General features: G+C 48.0%; 1 protein-coding gene across 8 annotated transcripts in view; it reads right to left on the bottom strand.

Moving 5' to 3' along the window:
* Positions 1–17,252, bottom strand: part of Tm6sf1 (transmembrane 6 superfamily member 1) — a 28,154-nt gene extending 10,902 nt beyond the window's left edge. For 5 of the 8 annotated variants that reach the window (XR_002820263.1, XR_002820262.1, XM_023710812.1 and 2 more), the window contains exons 1-7: positions 17,122–17,252; positions 13,111–13,214; positions 9,378–9,475; positions 6,201–6,304; positions 4,310–4,392; positions 3,571–3,692; positions 1,658–1,762 (exon numbers count right to left, since the gene is read on the bottom strand). Coding sequence is in view for 6 of the 8 variants with exons in the window: in XM_023710812.1 (XP_023566580.1) it covers positions 1,658–1,762; positions 3,571–3,692; positions 4,310–4,392; positions 6,201–6,304; positions 9,378–9,475; positions 13,111–13,214; positions 17,122–17,213 (708 nt within the window). In the remaining 2 variants the exon portion in view is untranslated. Of the gene's footprint in view, positions 1–1,657; positions 1,763–3,570; positions 3,693–4,309; positions 4,393–6,200; positions 6,305–9,377; positions 9,476–10,937; positions 11,029–13,110; positions 13,215–17,121 lie in introns of those variants that run through there. The other 3 variants (XM_004623337.2, XM_023710818.1, XM_023710824.1) reach the window with 3 other exon arrangements.
* Positions 17,253–17,264: the final 12 nt, after the last annotated feature.

Genomic DNA, 17,264 nt, shown 5'->3' with positions numbered 1-17,264 from the left:
AGGACAACAGTTTGAAAGCAGGGTCCTGTTGTCTGAAGCCACCTCCTGTGTCCTCTTTGAAGGACAGCAGAGCAGATGTAGTCTCAACAGAGTAGATAGGCCACAGAATAGACAGGTGTCTCTTTGGCACATTACAGGGTCCCCTCTCAGTCATCTTCCCCCACAGGCACTGTTCCTCCTATCCTTGGCCATAAGTGAAATGTTGTCCCTCCTGGGTTACAGGTAGGACACAGGCCAGTGGCAGAGTTGCTAAAAATGGAGCACAGCCCCAAAGCCCCACCAACTATGCACACATACATTTTCTTCAAGTGCAAGGAAGGTTCTTATCATGCAGGGGTATAATTGGGTCTCACTGTTCACTGTTCTATGAAATTTCAGAATTATAGCAAACTAACCAGACACCAGTGTCAGGGATCCAAACAAGGCCTACAGCCCTGCCTTGCCTTTGTTCCTCTTAACCAACTCTTCCAGGAAGAGTGATGCACAGAGGCGGTTCAGACAGCTTCTCACCCTGAACCCCAATGGACCACACAGGCCTGTTGCTGCCCAGGGACCCCAAAGTAATGAATTAGCTCAATCACCTTATACTTGGCACTCTGTTCCCCAAGTGTGGTGCAACACTAGCTAGCACTCAGAATAGTAACCATGTCACCGTATCTGAATAGAATTAGCCAAATAATTCTGAGCTACTTAAATTTATTTCTGCTAAGAATAAGTCCTGAAACTGGGGTAAAATAAAGGCTGAGTGATCAATCAAAATAGTAAAAGTAATCATTTATTGAGCACTTTTAATGTATAAGGTTCTCTACCAAGACTTATGTGCTCTGTCTTACTTAATCCTCAAAACAACTCAGTAAGATAGGTAGTATTAGAGAGGGCAAAATTATAGGTCAAGAAATTAACTTTTTCCAAGGCCACACACTAGTACATACATAGGAATCCAACTCCAAAGCTTAGAGGCCTCTTCCTTATCCTGCACGCTACATAGATAAAGAGAGCACAGAAAAATAAAATGTCCAGGTTCCCTTAATGTTTATCAGTTGTATCAATACAAAGACTCCAAACCTCAGCTTAATGTAGTTCACACTACTCGTGCCACTGATAAACTCAGCGCCCTGCATGTACAAGCATTATTGGTTTGGTGCCTCTTCCTGGCTCTCGTAGCCCCCAGTCTGTGAGAACACATTGGTGCTCTGAGCATCACCCAGGCCAGCGATCTTTACTTAAATCAGAAACATCAGAAGAAGAAATTCTAACAGCTATTTTTCAGGTATCCTAAAATAAAGGAAGATATTTCTGAATAGAGCTTGAGCCAAGGACTTGAAGGAAGCGATAGGAAAGAACCCAGAAAGAGCCACCCCTCGGGGACAGAGGGTTGAGATAGGAGAGCATCGGGAGGCCGATCCAAGGCTCTAGTCTTTAATGGGAAAGGGATAGTTTGTTAGTCTGAAAAAAACAAAAACCTATTTCTATGTTTTGTCCATTTGGAAGTATCAGTATATAATAATGGTATTTGTATTTGTTTGTTTTCTGTTTCCCAGGCTGGTTTTGAACTCCTGAACTCAAGGGATACTCCTGCCTCAGCATCCTAAATAGGTACAGCTATAGGCATGCGTCACCATGGCTGGTTCATGTTAGTTTGATCTGTTATGCTTACCAAGCCTCTAAACAGGCAAAATCCAGTGGCCAGTAGGAGACATGTGACTAGCATTAGGTCACATGGTCTTCTCAGCAGGTCTTTTGCTTGCGCTTCTTGGACAACCTAAAATAGAGTTTGTAGCTAAAGAGCAAGTCCAGAGTGCCAAAGAAGAACCTGAAAGCTACTGACACCCTGAATGCTGTAATGATGAACAAGAAGATTCTTACGATCACAATTCATATCCTAAGGCACGAGATTTTGAGGACAGTCATTTGCCCCTGAACACCTGATTTCCTCTTTTGTGAAATGGTGACATTGGACCAGGCAGTTCTGAAGGACATTTCTAACTGAGTCCACATTTCTTTCTTACAATAACATTTTCATGATTACAAAGGTAAGATAAACTCATTTAAAAAACAAGAATGCTTTAAAAATACACCATAATCCTGCCTCATCACTATTAATAGGTGATATACTTTTCTAGTCATGCATATTATAATATATATATATATATATATATATATATATAGTGTTCTGTACAAAGTTAGAAATAAACATTCTGTATTCTTTATCACTCAGCCACTACTTATATGATAAGCACTGTGTAACATTATTAAAAATTCTGAAACAATACTGTGTGGAAGCACCATGTTTTGCTGTTCTCCCACTGTGGAGATTTAGGCATTTTTCAGTCAACCATCAGTGGAAAGGGAAGCAATTTTGTCTATAAATCTCTGACAGCATCTTTCCACTTGGGCCCTACATGTGGAATTATTAGGTGAAAGGTAAAATTTTGCAAGGCTGACAGCACTGCTAAGTTGCTTTGTAGGGCAATTCTGAATTTGTGTTCCTGTCAGCCCTGTGTGACAGTGTTCCTGTCCTGTCACTGTGTTTCACAGTTGAAATACTAACAAATGGCTGTGTGTTACATGATGTGAACACCGTGGGCACATGGAAACACAGGATCCAGGGCTAAAGCTAGCCCTACTGTTTGCTTTTTTACTTAACAACTTCATTCTTCAAAGAAATGAAAAAGTGTATCATTCATCCGTGTGCCAGCCTAAGTTTACACTGTGGGTGTCTAAAGGCCCACAGGTGAAGTATGTGGACATTACAGTGGATCTGAGGGCTGGGGTCTATGCAGCTCAGGGACAGAGTGAATAAACAGCATGGAGGAGGCCCTAGGTTCAGTCCCTAGTACTATGAAAAGGAATTTTAATGAATTCTATTATAAATATTTTGTGAAATAAATAATTGTGTTCTAATTAAGAGTTTATATGTTTATGTCAATTTTGCTTAAAAGATCTTGCCTAAGGACTTAATACTCATAAGTGGAAGAGAAACTTAGAAAGATGTCACCAGTTTAGAAATGAAGATTTTAACAGAGTACCTGCCAGGCCAGGGTTGTTTCACCTTGACCACCTTGGTAGTGAATGGAAGGAGTTGTCACAAATGAATACAGTGTCTGAAGCCGTCTGCAGGTGCCTGGATCTCTTGTGAATCAGACCCTACAGCTATGTGAACTACACTGAACAGCAGTAGCTCTCCAACCTCCTCCCAGAAGAGCAATAAGTGAACAGGTGCTTTGGTACTATATAAAGAGGTCTCAGATGCTCAAAATCCAGTTCATTTGCAACCCCAGACAAACCATACAATCCAGACTTCTGTTCCCACGCAAAAACACGGTGCTAGAAGCGGTTGTGACCATTGGCACAGGAATTGTCAAAAGTATGGCTGGGCCAATCAAATCAGACATATTGGGGCAGAGGCAGGCCACCTTGGCCAACATTAACTGAGATGTCAGTGAACATCACACAAGCACACTGAGTGCCCTAGATGCTCCAGTCCTCAGAGGCACAGTTCAGGGGCCTGTGCACAAGCATGAACCCTGTGAAGTTAAACAGGTTACACTTCAACTTAGGAAAAATCACCTTGGCAGGGTAATTATAATTTTCTGTTGGCTGATTATAGATTCTGAAACCTGCCCAGACAGGGAGACAAGTATACGGTATGCTTAAGAAAAAAGCAGGGCATATTCGTGTTCCATATTTCCCTGTTTAAAAGAGAAAAAAACAAAAAGTCAAAGGTTTACCTAAAGCATATCTAAACATAGTATTTAGCATACCTCCCCATCTCAAATCATGTAAAATTTTGCAAAACATCAGATAATATTTTAATGAGATAAATTATTAAAGACAATTAGATGTTTATTAACAGGCATGTCCCATGTATAATATTAAAAAATACATCCAATTTCCTAATTTGTTGAATACATAAATAACCTCTCTCTTTAGGACTTCAAGAGTCTTAATTTCCAAGCACACTTATCAAATTCTCATAGCAGGTCAGGAGTAATATGTAACAAAGTGTTATAAGAAGTATCTGCCACTAAATATAACAAATCCCATAATCAGGCTCTAGATCCTTCCAAAAAGTTAGGAATCAGTGATACTTGACAAAATATGAATGTACATTATTGACAATTCTTCAGAAGCACTTAGAGGCAAGATTGTGGAGAATAGGTGTGATCTGCATAATGAGTTTTTGTAAGCTGGGAATCTCTTGGTTTTACTATAACCAAAACAAACTTCTTTAAGGAAATCCCTATTATTACAGAAAAGGAAAGTGAAATTTTTTAGGGAAAGTGAATTCTAAGATAAAGTTTCTTACCTACAATGTTTCCAGGCACAAAAACAACAATGCTCATGATAATGGATCCAACCCAGTACAGGCCAATGCTTCTGTAGCTTTCCCTGTAACAAGAAGAATCTTGACATGTTCACTTCTCTCAGAATAGTATTAGCAAAAGATCCTCGATACTATTTTTATTCTCATTAGTAAATCTTCTCAGCCTTTTGGCTAAGATCAAGTGTAATTAATAAATTACGTGAGTTGAAGCATGAAAAAAGCAATAGATCAAGGAACGCTAGTGATCAAACCTCATTTTCTCACTTAATATTTCATAGAACCTTTTTTGTCTGAACAGGAATTCATACTTGCTATGCTGACCTACAGCTAAACTATAACATGTTCTTCCTGGGCAGACATCTGCATTTCTCTACTGTGTATTAAGCTCAAAGCATGAAAGAGTAGAGAAAGGTTCGAAGAAGGGCGCTGGATCCATACTCTATTGTAAGGATGACAGTATTATATAATCCAGAGAGTGAGAGATGCTAGGGATCAGACTCAGGGCCTTGTGCATGCAGGGCAAGAGCTCTACCACTCTTCTATCCCCAGCCCAACAACAGCATATAAAATGGATTTTGGCCAAAAATTTTGGACAAAACGTCAAAGGTGGAGGTAATACCTGACACATATCCCAAGTTCTGGAGCAGCTGCTAGACATTATGACAGAATGCTGCTTCAACTGATAACCCAATAACTCAACTCCATGCTAAATAAGAGGCTAGGAGAAGTACAGAAGGAGATTCTGTAGGGAGAAACAGAAGGAGAGAACACTGCTTCCTTCTGCATCCCAGCCCCCAAGCCAGTGAGACTAAACTCACACAGATGGTCACAAAGACATGGATTGCCAGCAGGAGCACAGACTAGAGCTAGCTAGAGCTGTCCTCGATTGCATGATGAGTAGAAAGGGGGAAAAGCACATGAGGCTGTGTAAGCCTTGTATGGAACACAAATGTGTGACTGTCTAAGCGGGACCCAAGTGGAGGCCTGAAAACTGGCTGAACTTGAGCCACCCTGGAGAATCCCTTCCCATAGAAGGCACTCGCTGGGATATAGTAAGACATGGTGGACAGACCACCAACAGTGCAAGAGTCACAAATCCAGCCAGAGAGTGTTGCTCACTTAGGTACAGGTGCCCTGCAAAGGTTCCTGCTATAAGGGTGTCCAGAGTGCCTATAAGACCCAGCTAACATTTCAGGACAGAAAGTCCTAGTACCCAGAAAATAGCTATCACATACAACTTCCCCTCTTCCTTTAATCCTGTGGACACACATTCCCATAGGAGCCAGACATAAAGGTGAAAAGGAGTAGGGAAAGTGGGTGCAGACACCCAAGAGTGAGGCTACATCTGAGCTGGGGATCAAGCTCTGAACTGAAATGAGGTGGTTGAAGTTTTGACTCGGAATATGTGAAGCTGGGGCTGGGGAGATAGCTTGGACGTCTAAGCACATGCCTTGTAAGCGCAAGGACCTGGATTCAATCCCCAGTACCACATGCTGGGCGACCAAAACCGGGTGTATCAGTGAGAGTCCTCGCTGCATAGCGGGACTGTGCACCAAATAAATGAATGAATAATTTTTTAAAAAATTAGGAAGAAAATGTGAGGCTTTATACCCTGAAAATTAAACAACTGTTCTTAGAAGGAATATAATCAGAAAACATAGGGGTCAGTCTATCTGAGCTGTCACCACAGTTGGGGAACAATCCAGGGACAAATTCAAAAAGGTAGTGGGGCAAGGAAATAAAGCACACCGAACTTGTACCTCTGGCACTTAACATTCTTGTCTGCTCTACCTGTTTGCTTCTTTCTGTATTCGGGTTCTTATATACTCACTTATCAATGGCAAAGACACACACCCCAGATGAGTTGACTTACTCCCATGCTATAGCTGCCACCATCACTAGGTACATCAGATAATGAGCAGAGCCATCCCAGTAGCAGATCATGTGCCCGTAAGCAGTGTTCAGATAGGGTTCACCCTAAGAAAAGCATTAAAAAAGTCCACTTTAAATAAGATACATTTAAATGCCAAACACCAGAACTGTACTCCAAATAGAATTAAGACAGCAGAACTATTTGGTGTTCATCTGCTAAGATGAAACTATTCCAACCTGTTAGGAAAGTGCAAATAGAACTTTACCCAGGAGCTGCCAAAACCAGCATCTGCCACAGGGTTCAAACCAGAGAACCCCTGTTCAGCTGGCCTGTGATAGAGCGAAACACAGGATCATACTGTGACACAGAGAAAGCAGTATGGGTGATCCTGGCTGGAGGGCCAACTCACTGGCACCAAGCCACTGTGAATGGAGGAGCTTGGCCATAGCCAGACGGGTAGCCAGGAAAGACCCTGCTCCATGGCTGGACGTAACCATGCGCGCTGACCCCACATACATGGGGAGGGCTGGCTGGGTCGGCAAGGGGAGGCACTAGTGCCTTTCTTACATGAGCACATATGGCACTGGACTTAAGAGAGTCCCACAGCCTTCCCAACAACTCTGTGTGGTAGATGTGACATGGAGACGAAGAAATGGGCCCCAAAAGGTTACAAGATTTGCCTAAGGTCACATAGCCAATACGTGGCAAAAGCACCAAGAAAAGCTATACTTTTCTTGAATTTTATTCTCATGAATTTTACAAACACAAATTATATGATGAACTATATTTTCCTTTTCCAAGTGGTTGTGTTTCCAGATGGCTGTTAGAAAATCACTCTCGAGCGTGCCTGAGTTTTTGGTCTTGCCCTGCCTGTGCTTGGCCTTCCGCTCCTCTTTCTCCTGGGTGCTCACCTGCCTGGCCCTGCTCATCCTCCTAGCATTGCACCCTTTCTTCAACAAGGAAGCATGCAGATCAAGTAGCCAACCAAGCCAGGCGTTCTCAGAAGCTTCCTGCTCCCCTGGGGCAAGCACTGCTTTATCATCTCTCCGCATGAGTCAAATCCAATTAAAATCACAGCAGAAGGCGATACACCACCAAAACTATTATTCTGTCCATGTGGGGCTCACCCTGTTTCTCCCTGGCATGCTCTGCCTGGATGATGCCATCTGATTTCATGTTCCAGTTATCTGAGCCACACAGCTGAGCGCTCGACCAGCACTGGGCTCTCCTAGCAGCTGATGGTGTCATTAACTAGAGGTCCTTGGGCCTTGCAAATGCACCTGAACCTCAACTCATCAGCTTCTTCCTCATCCAACATGCCTCCCTATTTGGATGGCATTGCCACTCAGCTTACCCTGAGGAAGCCACAGAGTCATTATTTTATTCCTTCCTTTTTTGGACAGTCTTGAAAATCCTGTTAATTTCCTCTGCGATGCCACTCCCAGAGGACCCTCCCTCTTTAGCATGGCCTAGGTCAAACCTCAGCCTGGACCACTGTTACGTTCCCAGTGGTCGGTCTCCCTGCCTTTCTCCTTCCCACCCACAACACTTCTGCTGCCAGATGAATATTCACATGGTCCGACTCTGGCCCTGTCACTCCTCTGATCTAACACCACCACAGCTAGTCACTGCCTGAAGGACCAGGCCCCACTTCTCCAGTTACTGGGTCCCCCACTTGGGCTTCCCGAGCTTGCTGTTGTTACACTCCGGTTCTTCCCCATCTGCCCCAGTAGCTGCCGCCCTCTTCCCTGGTGCCTCTTTCCTCATGCACTGTGCCCCACTCTTCTTGTGCCTCCTTGCCTGCACCCCAATGTCCACTTCAGACTCCCTGGTGCCCACCTCTGGTCCCAGCATCCAGAGTGCCAGCCTCAGCCTTTCTGCTCTCCATCATCTCCTCTGGCATCTCAGACTGCTGGTACCAACTGTAGTCATGTGGCCTCCAAACCTCCCTGCCAGGACTGTTCCTCAATACCTGTAAAGCCCTGCCAGCAGGAACATGTGACAGGATGTCCCTCAAGCATCTGAAATACCACATGTCCCCAAATGAACTGAGTATCATCTCTGCAAACCTGCACCCAGGCATTCTTCTCACCAAGCCGCTACTCAAGCTGTCCCTTCTGTTCAGAATGCCTTCCACATCCACATTCCAGCCAAAAACGGCAGCCACACTCCTTGGTGGCCACATTTACAGTGCTATAGCAGGGCCCCCAGCTCTAAAGGCCTTCTCCAGATGTCGCCAGAGTTGACTGTGCTGTGCCTGCAGGGAGCCTCTGTCACTGCATCTAGGCCAGTGCTGGGTCCCCCAATGAAGGACAGGAAGCAGGTCCCGCAATTCCACAGTCTCCTGCAGCAAATGTCTACAGAACTGGCATCCTCCTTGCTTCCCTCACTGGTGGAGTAACACCAGCTTTCTTCCTAATTCCAACACAAGAGTCAGGAAGTCATCTTGGGCCTGACCCCTCCAGTCATCCCCAGCATGTCCCAACTCCTACGACTACCTGGATTCTCTGAAATTCACCCCCCTCTTTTCAGGTGCTGCCCTTTTCCAGCCACTGTCACACCAGGCTGGCCTGCAGAAGCCTCTTCCTTGAGTCCTAGCTCATAACAAGGACCCTTCCCCTCCAGCCCTTCCCCCCAGAGCTGTGTCTCCTTCCCCAGTTTAACATTTCCCCTCACATACAGGATGACATCCAACCTCCCACGATCTGAAATGTGCCTGAAAACTACATTTTCAACTCTGTTCCTGACTTCCTGTGACCATAAGTAAGTCACTTTACTTTCTGCAGCTGGATTCAGAAAATAAGAAAACAAGTCCAGTTCCTTCCAGTACCATGATTTGGCTGGGAGTTAACCATCATAATCAAATTGTTTAATTACCTCAGTGTTTGGTATCTCACAGATTTAAGAGTAATTTGGGCTCTCTGAGATTTCAATGTATTAGCAGATGTGCACATTTAAAGGGACATAGAGGCCACAAGGTGGGGCAGGCGTGAGGGAGGAGTTATGAGAGCAGATTTGCCTCTCACCATCACGTCCTGCCCTTGTGCTTTATCGTCACTGAGCAACCAGCCTGAGCCCACACTAAGAAACAAACCTGCTCTCGGAACAGAGGACTGAAGACCAGGCCAGATTGCAGCCTGCCAGAGAGCACCTTGTTACCCCCAGGCAGCACCGTACCTCTCTCAGGTAGTGGGTCATGAAGCCATCAATGATGCCATCTTGTTCCAGCCCTATGATGAGGTTCACCACACTGGTAAATCCGAAGACGGCATACACTGAAGCAGAAAAGACTGCAGTTTAGAATGTGGTCCTCAGGAGGCACTCGAGCTGGCACTCAGCAACAAGAGTGGGATGCTTCTGGTACTGTGGGTGTTGCCAGCACACACTAGCAGGCCATACCTCCTGCACTTCCAGCCAGGTCTCTGCCTGTCCTCCTGGTCTCCCCATCCCTGCCCAAGAGCTCTCACTGAGGAAATATGAGTCGCAGAGATAGAGGTCAACAGGGTCACTGCTGACCATCCCAGCACGTTCTACAGGCCACACCCTCTAGCCTCTACTCCTTCAAGCTTAATGCCAAAGCCACATCCCACCTGGGCAGCAGGAATAAAGCCAGTCACCAAATAGCTAAAGAAGCACATAGTGACTACCAGCTTTAAAAGACTACCTAAGGACGGGGGGACAATTCAGCAGCTTAAGCACCTGCCTGGCAAGTACAAGGTCATGAGTTCAAACCTGGTAGCAAAAAAAAAAAAGATTTCAAGAATAAAAAAAAAAAGATTATATAAATGTAAGTGTGATGTTGTACAACTGTAATCCCAGCACTCTGGGTGGCTGAGACAAGAGGATCATCAAATTTAAACCAAGGCCAGGTAACTCAGTGAGACATACTCTCCAAAAAATAAAGGAAGCATTTTCAAGTTACAACAAACTGATGTCATAGGCCAGGGGATGGATGAGGAGAAAGGCCTGCTGGTGGATACAGACAAAGCTGTACAAAAGGAGAGCAGGGAGGGTGATTTATAGGGAAGGGAAGCTGGCCTCGAGCAGAGTAAAATACACCTGAGTTCCATCCCCAGTACTGAAAAATAATAATAAGGATGAAGGGGCCAGGGAGGTGGCTCAGTAGATTAAGCTCTTGCCTGGCAAGCGCAAGGTCCTAAATTCAATCCCTGGAACTGCCAAAAAATAATGATAAGGATGAGGATGATTTATCTTGGTGATGAGCGTGCAGGCCAACTCACAGTGTGTCTGTCCTGTTGGCCTGTTCCACACATATGCAGATACACTGATACCTTGGTTTCATGAATGCTTTTGTTTGTAAGTAATTTGATTTGCAAACGAAAACATTTGGCAAAGGGCTGGCAAGATAGCTCCGTGGTCAAAAAAAAACATTTGGCAAAATTTTGGGTTTGTCTGCAAACTCTACTTTGGGTGACAAAGACTACCTGGGCCATCATTCCTGAACAAACATGAATGACAATCTTTAGCAAAATCGTGGAACAAGTTAAGTTTGTGAACTGAGATACCACTACAATTGGTGTTCAAATGAGAGTGGATTTAAGAAAATGTACCAATGATTTCAAGAACTAAATATGTGTAAGATAGGGCACTCAACTATGAGAGAAGAAACACTGGCAGTCTCCTAAACAATTACTCGCTCACAATTACTCGAATTAACTGGCTAAGGAACAGCCCCCTTTAAACAGTGGGAGACCAAATTCAGCCCAAAGGACTCACCAAAAAAGTTGCATTTTCAAGTTGCAACAAACTGGTGTCTTAGGCCAGGGGATGGGTGAGGAGAAAGGTCGGCTGGTGGATACAGGCAAAGCTGTGCAAAAGGAGAGCAGGGAGGGTGATTTACAGGGAAGGGAAGCTGGCCTCGAGCAGAGGGTGTGGCCAGAGTCCCATGTCCCCATATCTGCCTGAAGGATGGAAGGCCATATGTGCCCTGCCCCGTAGCCTGTACCCTCCCTGTGTCTCTGTGAAGGCCCACAGCCCAGTTCTCAGCAGTGTCCCGGTTGGACACACTTCTTAGAGGCTTCCCAGATGGCTATCCCTTCTCCTGAGTCAGGGCATGGGTCAGCATATGTCTCAGCTCTGCAATGATAACAGTGGGGTCAGCTTCCTAATGTGCAGGAGCTGCTGGTGACCTGACCATGAGGCTACAATATGTTCAAAGCCAGAATAGAGCCAGGACAAAGGGTGGCAGGGGCAGAAGAATAGCTGCCTGGAGGAGCGGAAGAGACCACTGCTCTGCTTGGGGACAGATTGCAGAGACAGGACAGACAGAAGCAGGGGGACAGTTTGGTAAGGTAGGCTAGGGCCACTGAGCAAGGGAAATGGGACAAGAAAAATGACAAGGGTTCTGAGTTCACACAGTCCTAGCTCTTCTACCAACCAACAGTAAAACCCAGGGCAAGTTCTCTTTAAGTTCCAGAGTTTGTTATATGAGAACTGAGAAAAGCTAAGCTCTCACAATCCTCCTTTGCCACCCCAAGGCTCCCCGTGCCTCTAACAAGGGGGTGGCCCAGTGACTCTGGCCAGCAGAATATGGGCAGAAATCTGTGATCCCAGCACTCTGGGGGGCTCTGAATCTAATCTGGGCAGTTTAACAACTTAGCAAGACCCTGTCTCAAAATAAAAATAAAAAAGGACTGGGGGTAGAGCTCAGTGTAAAGGCCCTTGGGTTCCATCTCCAGTACTGGGAGAAAAGTGTGGGTGGAAGGGACAGTGGCCAGCTGCAAGCCAAAGCCATCAGGGATGGAGCTTTCTTCCCACTGACCCTTTGGTACTCCATATCCCCATGAGGCACACAGCACCCAAGAGCAAGGACCCATGTGGACAGTTCCACTGTCACCCACGGCCTGCAGCAGAGAGGCCCAGCTCCTCCCCCTACCTGTGAGCAAGAAAAACAAACCTCTGTGCCTGCACAGGTTTGGGGGGTGTTTGACATTAGCATTACTGACATTAGAAACTAAACGAATAAAATGCACAGCTGAGCACCAGCACAGGAAGCCTCTGAGCCTGGTAACTGCTTTGCCCAAAGCACACACGGTAGAGGCCTAGGCTTTGGGTCTATACCATTCTCACCAGCTGTGTGACTTGACCACAGCTCCTAACATATTAGCTAGTGTCTCCATTTTTTTGTGACAAATTGCCAACATGCTCAGGGCCTTACCAGGTACACTGTAGGTGCTCAATCATCATGTTTTTATTTATTTAACACATATGTGTATTTGCCAGGACCTGACCTAAGTACTTTACAAATACTATCTTATTTAATGTTTGTGCCAAGCCCAAACATAGGTGGGATTATTTCCCTCTCTGTACAAACATGCAGGCTTCCACGCCATACCAGGTAGAGGGACTGCCTGTTCCAGGCTGAGGGCAGGAGGTAGAGGTAAGAGCAACTTCGTGTTAAGGAATGGAGGAAGAGGCCTGCCTACCCTGGCAGTGCCCCCTCCACCGGGATCCCCAGAAAAAGGGGTCTCTGGCTTAGAGACAGTGATGGCGAACCTTTTAGTTTTTGGTGATACAAAGAGCCCACTGAGGGCCAGGGTGCCCCCAGGGCACGCTGAGCCAGTGATTCAGACTGAGCATGGTGGCACATGCTTGTAATCCCAGCACTTGGGAGGCTGAAAACAGCAGAATCACTGAGTCCATCTATGTATTGAGACCCTGTAGAACCTGTAGACCCTGTCCTAAATACATTTTAAAAAAAAAAAAAAGAGCCCACTGAGGCACACATGCCATAGGTTCGCCATCACTAGCTCAGAGGCAAGAACTACAATGTCCTCAGACATCCCCTCCCTTTCACTTAAAACTATTCACCACTAAGAAGGAAAACAGGACTGAGGGCAAGTTCCTTGTTACCAAGCGGACATACGGGGTTTCCCCAGAGGAGACCTACCATAGAATAGCGGGTCCCGAGGTGGCTTCCTTTTGACAAGAACTCGAGCCAACAGGGCTACCAGGAGCAGAATGAGGGCAGCAACTCCTACGATTGTCCAGGAACTGCAAAGACCAGAACAGGGAGGTGGTCACTTAGCAAAACAAACACAATGGTGCCTGGAATTTCCTGACATTGAATGCATTTGTTCTTAGCACTGCACAGCTCAGACGTACTCTTGCTCCGCCATAGCTCAGGCACTGAGAATCAATGAAGCTTGTCTATAGCACTAGGGCCTCTCTGGACACAGCACTGTGACTTTCAGAGGCCAGAGCCCCAGGTCCTCATCTCCTCTTCTGTCCACCTGCGTCCTGTGCACAGATGAGATGTCGGAGGTGCCTTGGCCTCACCCCAGCCTGCTCCTGAGATGTCCTGCCCACTGCCTCTACCTTTCTACCTACCTGACTTGTTCCCCTTGGCAGCTGACAGGTCTAACCATAGAACCTCCCACATCCCTGCCCTCAGACTGAGCTGCAGGGCACCTGCAAGAATTTCACACCTTCCTGGGGGACAAGGTGTGTTCTGCATCTCTGTGGCAGGCAGCACTGCAGATCCTCAGAATATGGAATGCACAAGGAGGCCCCAGCACTCATGCAGGGACTTACCTCCATGGGACCTGAGCTCTGCCAGCCACAAGATCACCTCCAGTCCCACAGAGCTGATCTCCTCTCACACATTCAGCACTGACAGGGCTTCCAGTTCTAGACGGGAGCTCTGACCCACTCCAATGGCCTGCTGCACCAGAACCTCTTCCCACCCCCTTAGAGCTGCTGAAATCACCACTGGAACCCCCTCCATACCACCTCCACCCTCTGTCCTGGCTCTGCTCTAGCTCCAAACACACTACAGCCTCACAGTCTGGTACCCAGCCAGCTCCAACCCACTGGGAAGCCTGTTCCTGGGGCTTTTGGGTGACCTTTGCATATGTCCCTGGGAAAGAATGACAAGGGATGGATGGATGGATGGATGGATGGATGGATGGATGGATGGATGGATGATCAAGGTAAATGGATGGATGGACAATGAGTAAAGGGATGTTGAGATAGATGATGGATGGATGGGCTGACATTGATGGATGCTGGATGGGTGGATAATGAGTAAATGGATGGATGGGGTGACCACCTGATGGATAATGGAACAACTCTACAGTAAGAAAGAGCATGGCTGTGTCAGTATGCAGGAGAGAAACCCAGGAGGCTTCTGGTAGTGCACAATAAAGATGCTTCAGGCCTCTCCCCAAGAGATGAGCTCATACATTCTTCTTTTCTTTTTTTTCTTTTCTTTCTCTTTTTTTCCTGTATTTTAGGGAAGGGTCTACAGGGTGTTCAGGGTCTTACTACTAGATTGGACTTGTAGTGATCTGCCTGTTTACAGCCTCCCAAGAGCTGGGATTACAGGCGTGCACCACCACACCCAGTCTCAATTGCCATCTCAGTGTGCCCCACAGTGGGGCCAACATGGCAGGCCTGGGGATTGAACCCCAGCCCCTGTACCTGCTTGTAGGTGCTTTAATCCACTGAGTTATTTGGCTGGCCCGAGACGAACTGATACAGGAAGAAGCTGATGTGAGCCAAGGCCATGGCACTGGGCTGTGACTCTCAATTGACATGCTTGGGACCCACCAGAGGATTAGTAAAGCACACTGCTGGATGTGTATGGGAGGGCCATGAAGTGTGATCTGGGAGTCTCTATCTGGTCCCCTGTCCCTTCCTCTCTCGTGTTTTTCCCCTGGGCTCTGCTTTTCAGCCTTCTGGAAGTGAGCAGTCTTGCTCTACCATGTCCTGCTGCCATGATATTCTTGCCTTGGAACCAGCTTACCATTGACTGAACCCTCTGAACCAGTAAGCCAAAATAAGCCTCTCTTCCTTTACACTGCAGATGTTAAGTTATTTTGCCCAACATCTAGAAAGCTTACCAGTGCATGGGCTAAAACACCCTGTAGGGAAGATGCCGTTGTGAGGTTAGACTATGGCCAGACTGATGATGAGCAGCTGAGGCAGGAGGGGGTGGGCAGAGAGCCCCCTCCCTGCCCAAACCAGGGCTTGTGCTCCCAGCTAGCATGACCATGCGGCTGGTATGCAGCTGGAGTCCAAGACAGCCCTATGAACTGAGCCACAGCTTCCTCTCATGGCTTCCAGCTGGAGGAGAAAAGAAAGAATGACAGGAAACTGGGGAAGCAAATCCTTTCTTTCTCCCTGCACTGTCCCCAGAGACCTTCCTGTGACTTTCAAGAGCAGCCCCTGCTCAAAGGGGGCAAAAAGAGGTCCAGTAGAGGGATGGCGAGGGTTGCAACTAATGCAAGGGAAAAGACCTTTAATGGGCAGTGACGGTGAACTTTCTGGAGCTGTCGGTGATAGCAGATAGCCCGCTACAGCGTGAGTGCTATAGGTGTGCCACCACTGATGTAGGGGTGGGTGCCGTTTTGTGAACCGATGCCTGACAGGGAGCATGTCTGGATGAAAGCAAGCAAAGTGAGTGTGGGGGAGGGGACTACCCTTTTGTGACTCCTCACCCTGTTTGCTTTTTCTGTTCCTCAGTTCATGTTAACAACTTTGAATATCACCAAAAGCTTCCTCTGTGCAGGGTGAAGGGCTGGACTCACAGCACTAAGCTAAGCTGTCACCTACAAGGTGACATGGGGAGGCAAGTCCTGTGGGAAAGGTGCAGCTGGGGACCAGAGGTCTCACAACTAAGAGACCACTCTCCTTGAGAGAGGGGTCCACGGAAGGACCCCCTGACCTTTACTCTGGGCCACAACACCCGGTGGTGTTTCACAGTCCACAACAGGGAGGAAAGGCAGAGAGGTAGCAGGTGTGATCCAGAGTGTGCAGGCAGAGGCCACACTAGAGGGGCTGGGACAGGGTGGTTGGGTGCATCTTGTGACAAAGACTCTTGTGCCACCTTGCAGCTCAGAGAGGGCCTGTGCCAAGAAAAGACCAGGCACTCGCCAGGTCCTGGGACCCATGGAACTGAGGACAGCTGGAGAAAGGAATGGGAAAGGTGCACTTCGGCTTCTGGTGTTTCGTTTTGTTTTTTTGAATAAGGTCTTGCTGTTGCTCACGCTGGTTTTCTCCCACCTTACTGTCCCCAAGAGCTAGGTCTACAGGCCTGTGCCACCACATCTGGCTAGACCACCGGGGCTTTAACTGCAAGCAGAAGGGACGGCCAGTAGTGCACAGGGCCGTCATTCCATTGCCTGTACTCCGTGACCGCTGTCACCAGCCCCCAGGATCCTCAAGTCCTTAGTACCCACTCCTGCTGGGTACTACTCTGCCCGGGTCTCCTGCCCTTCTCTGCTTACTGTCCCCAATCTTGCCATAGCTGAAGCTGTCACATCCTCCAAGAAGCCCTCCCTGACGACCAGCCCCCTTCCTAGTCACTCTATTTTACCGTGGTTGTTTCTGTGTCTTTTCATCTGTGCTCTGCTCTGACCACAACCCGGGAACAGCACGGAGCACACAGCAAGTTCTCCAGAAACCTTCACTGAGCTGCTCAGACTGCTCTGCGCAGGGACCCCTGCGCTGGACTGACAGCCACGTCCCGTTTGGCCGCCAGGGCTGCAGCTTCCAGAAGGTGCTCGCAGAGCCTGGGTCAGACCAAGGGCAGCACTGCCCGTGCCCGGTCTGCCCTAGCCGCCGCCTCCGAGCAGACGCCGCGGCCCGCCTGGAGGGGTTCGCAGGGCGCAGACTGATGCAATTTCCTCGGCACCAACCGCTAGAAAGGGCACCGCCCCCCCCTCCCCGCAGACCGCACCCGCCCTCGCGGGAGCCAGGCTGCCCCCACCACCTGCCCCTGCCCGGGGCTCCGTGGGTCCCAGTCCCTCCAGGCGGCCGGGGCAGGGCGGCAGCGCACGGTTGCCGGGGCATGGACCGCCCCATCCACAGCGCCCTTCGCAGAGGTTCCCTCCCTGCCCTTACGGCACGGTGCGAGCCCTGTTGCGGGGCTCCCTGCGACCCCGCGTCGCCCACTCACTCGTGCTGAGCCGCCAGGCGGTCGAAGATGTAGGTGACCGGGATGGCCGAGAGCGACAGCACGAACACCCCGGTGGCCGCCGAGGCGCTCATCTCCGCCGCCGCGCGCCGCGCGCCCTTCGCCGCATCCCGCGGGCGCCCGCC

The sequence above is a fragment of the Octodon degus genome, unplaced genomic scaffold, assembly GCF_000260255.1.
Source record: "Octodon degus isolate 3935 unplaced genomic scaffold, OctDeg1.0 scaffold00002, whole genome shotgun sequence".
In the NCBI taxonomy this organism is placed as follows: Eukaryota; Metazoa; Chordata; class Mammalia; order Rodentia; family Octodontidae; genus Octodon; species Octodon degus.
This window is presented reverse-complemented; position numbering and strand designations above follow the sequence as displayed.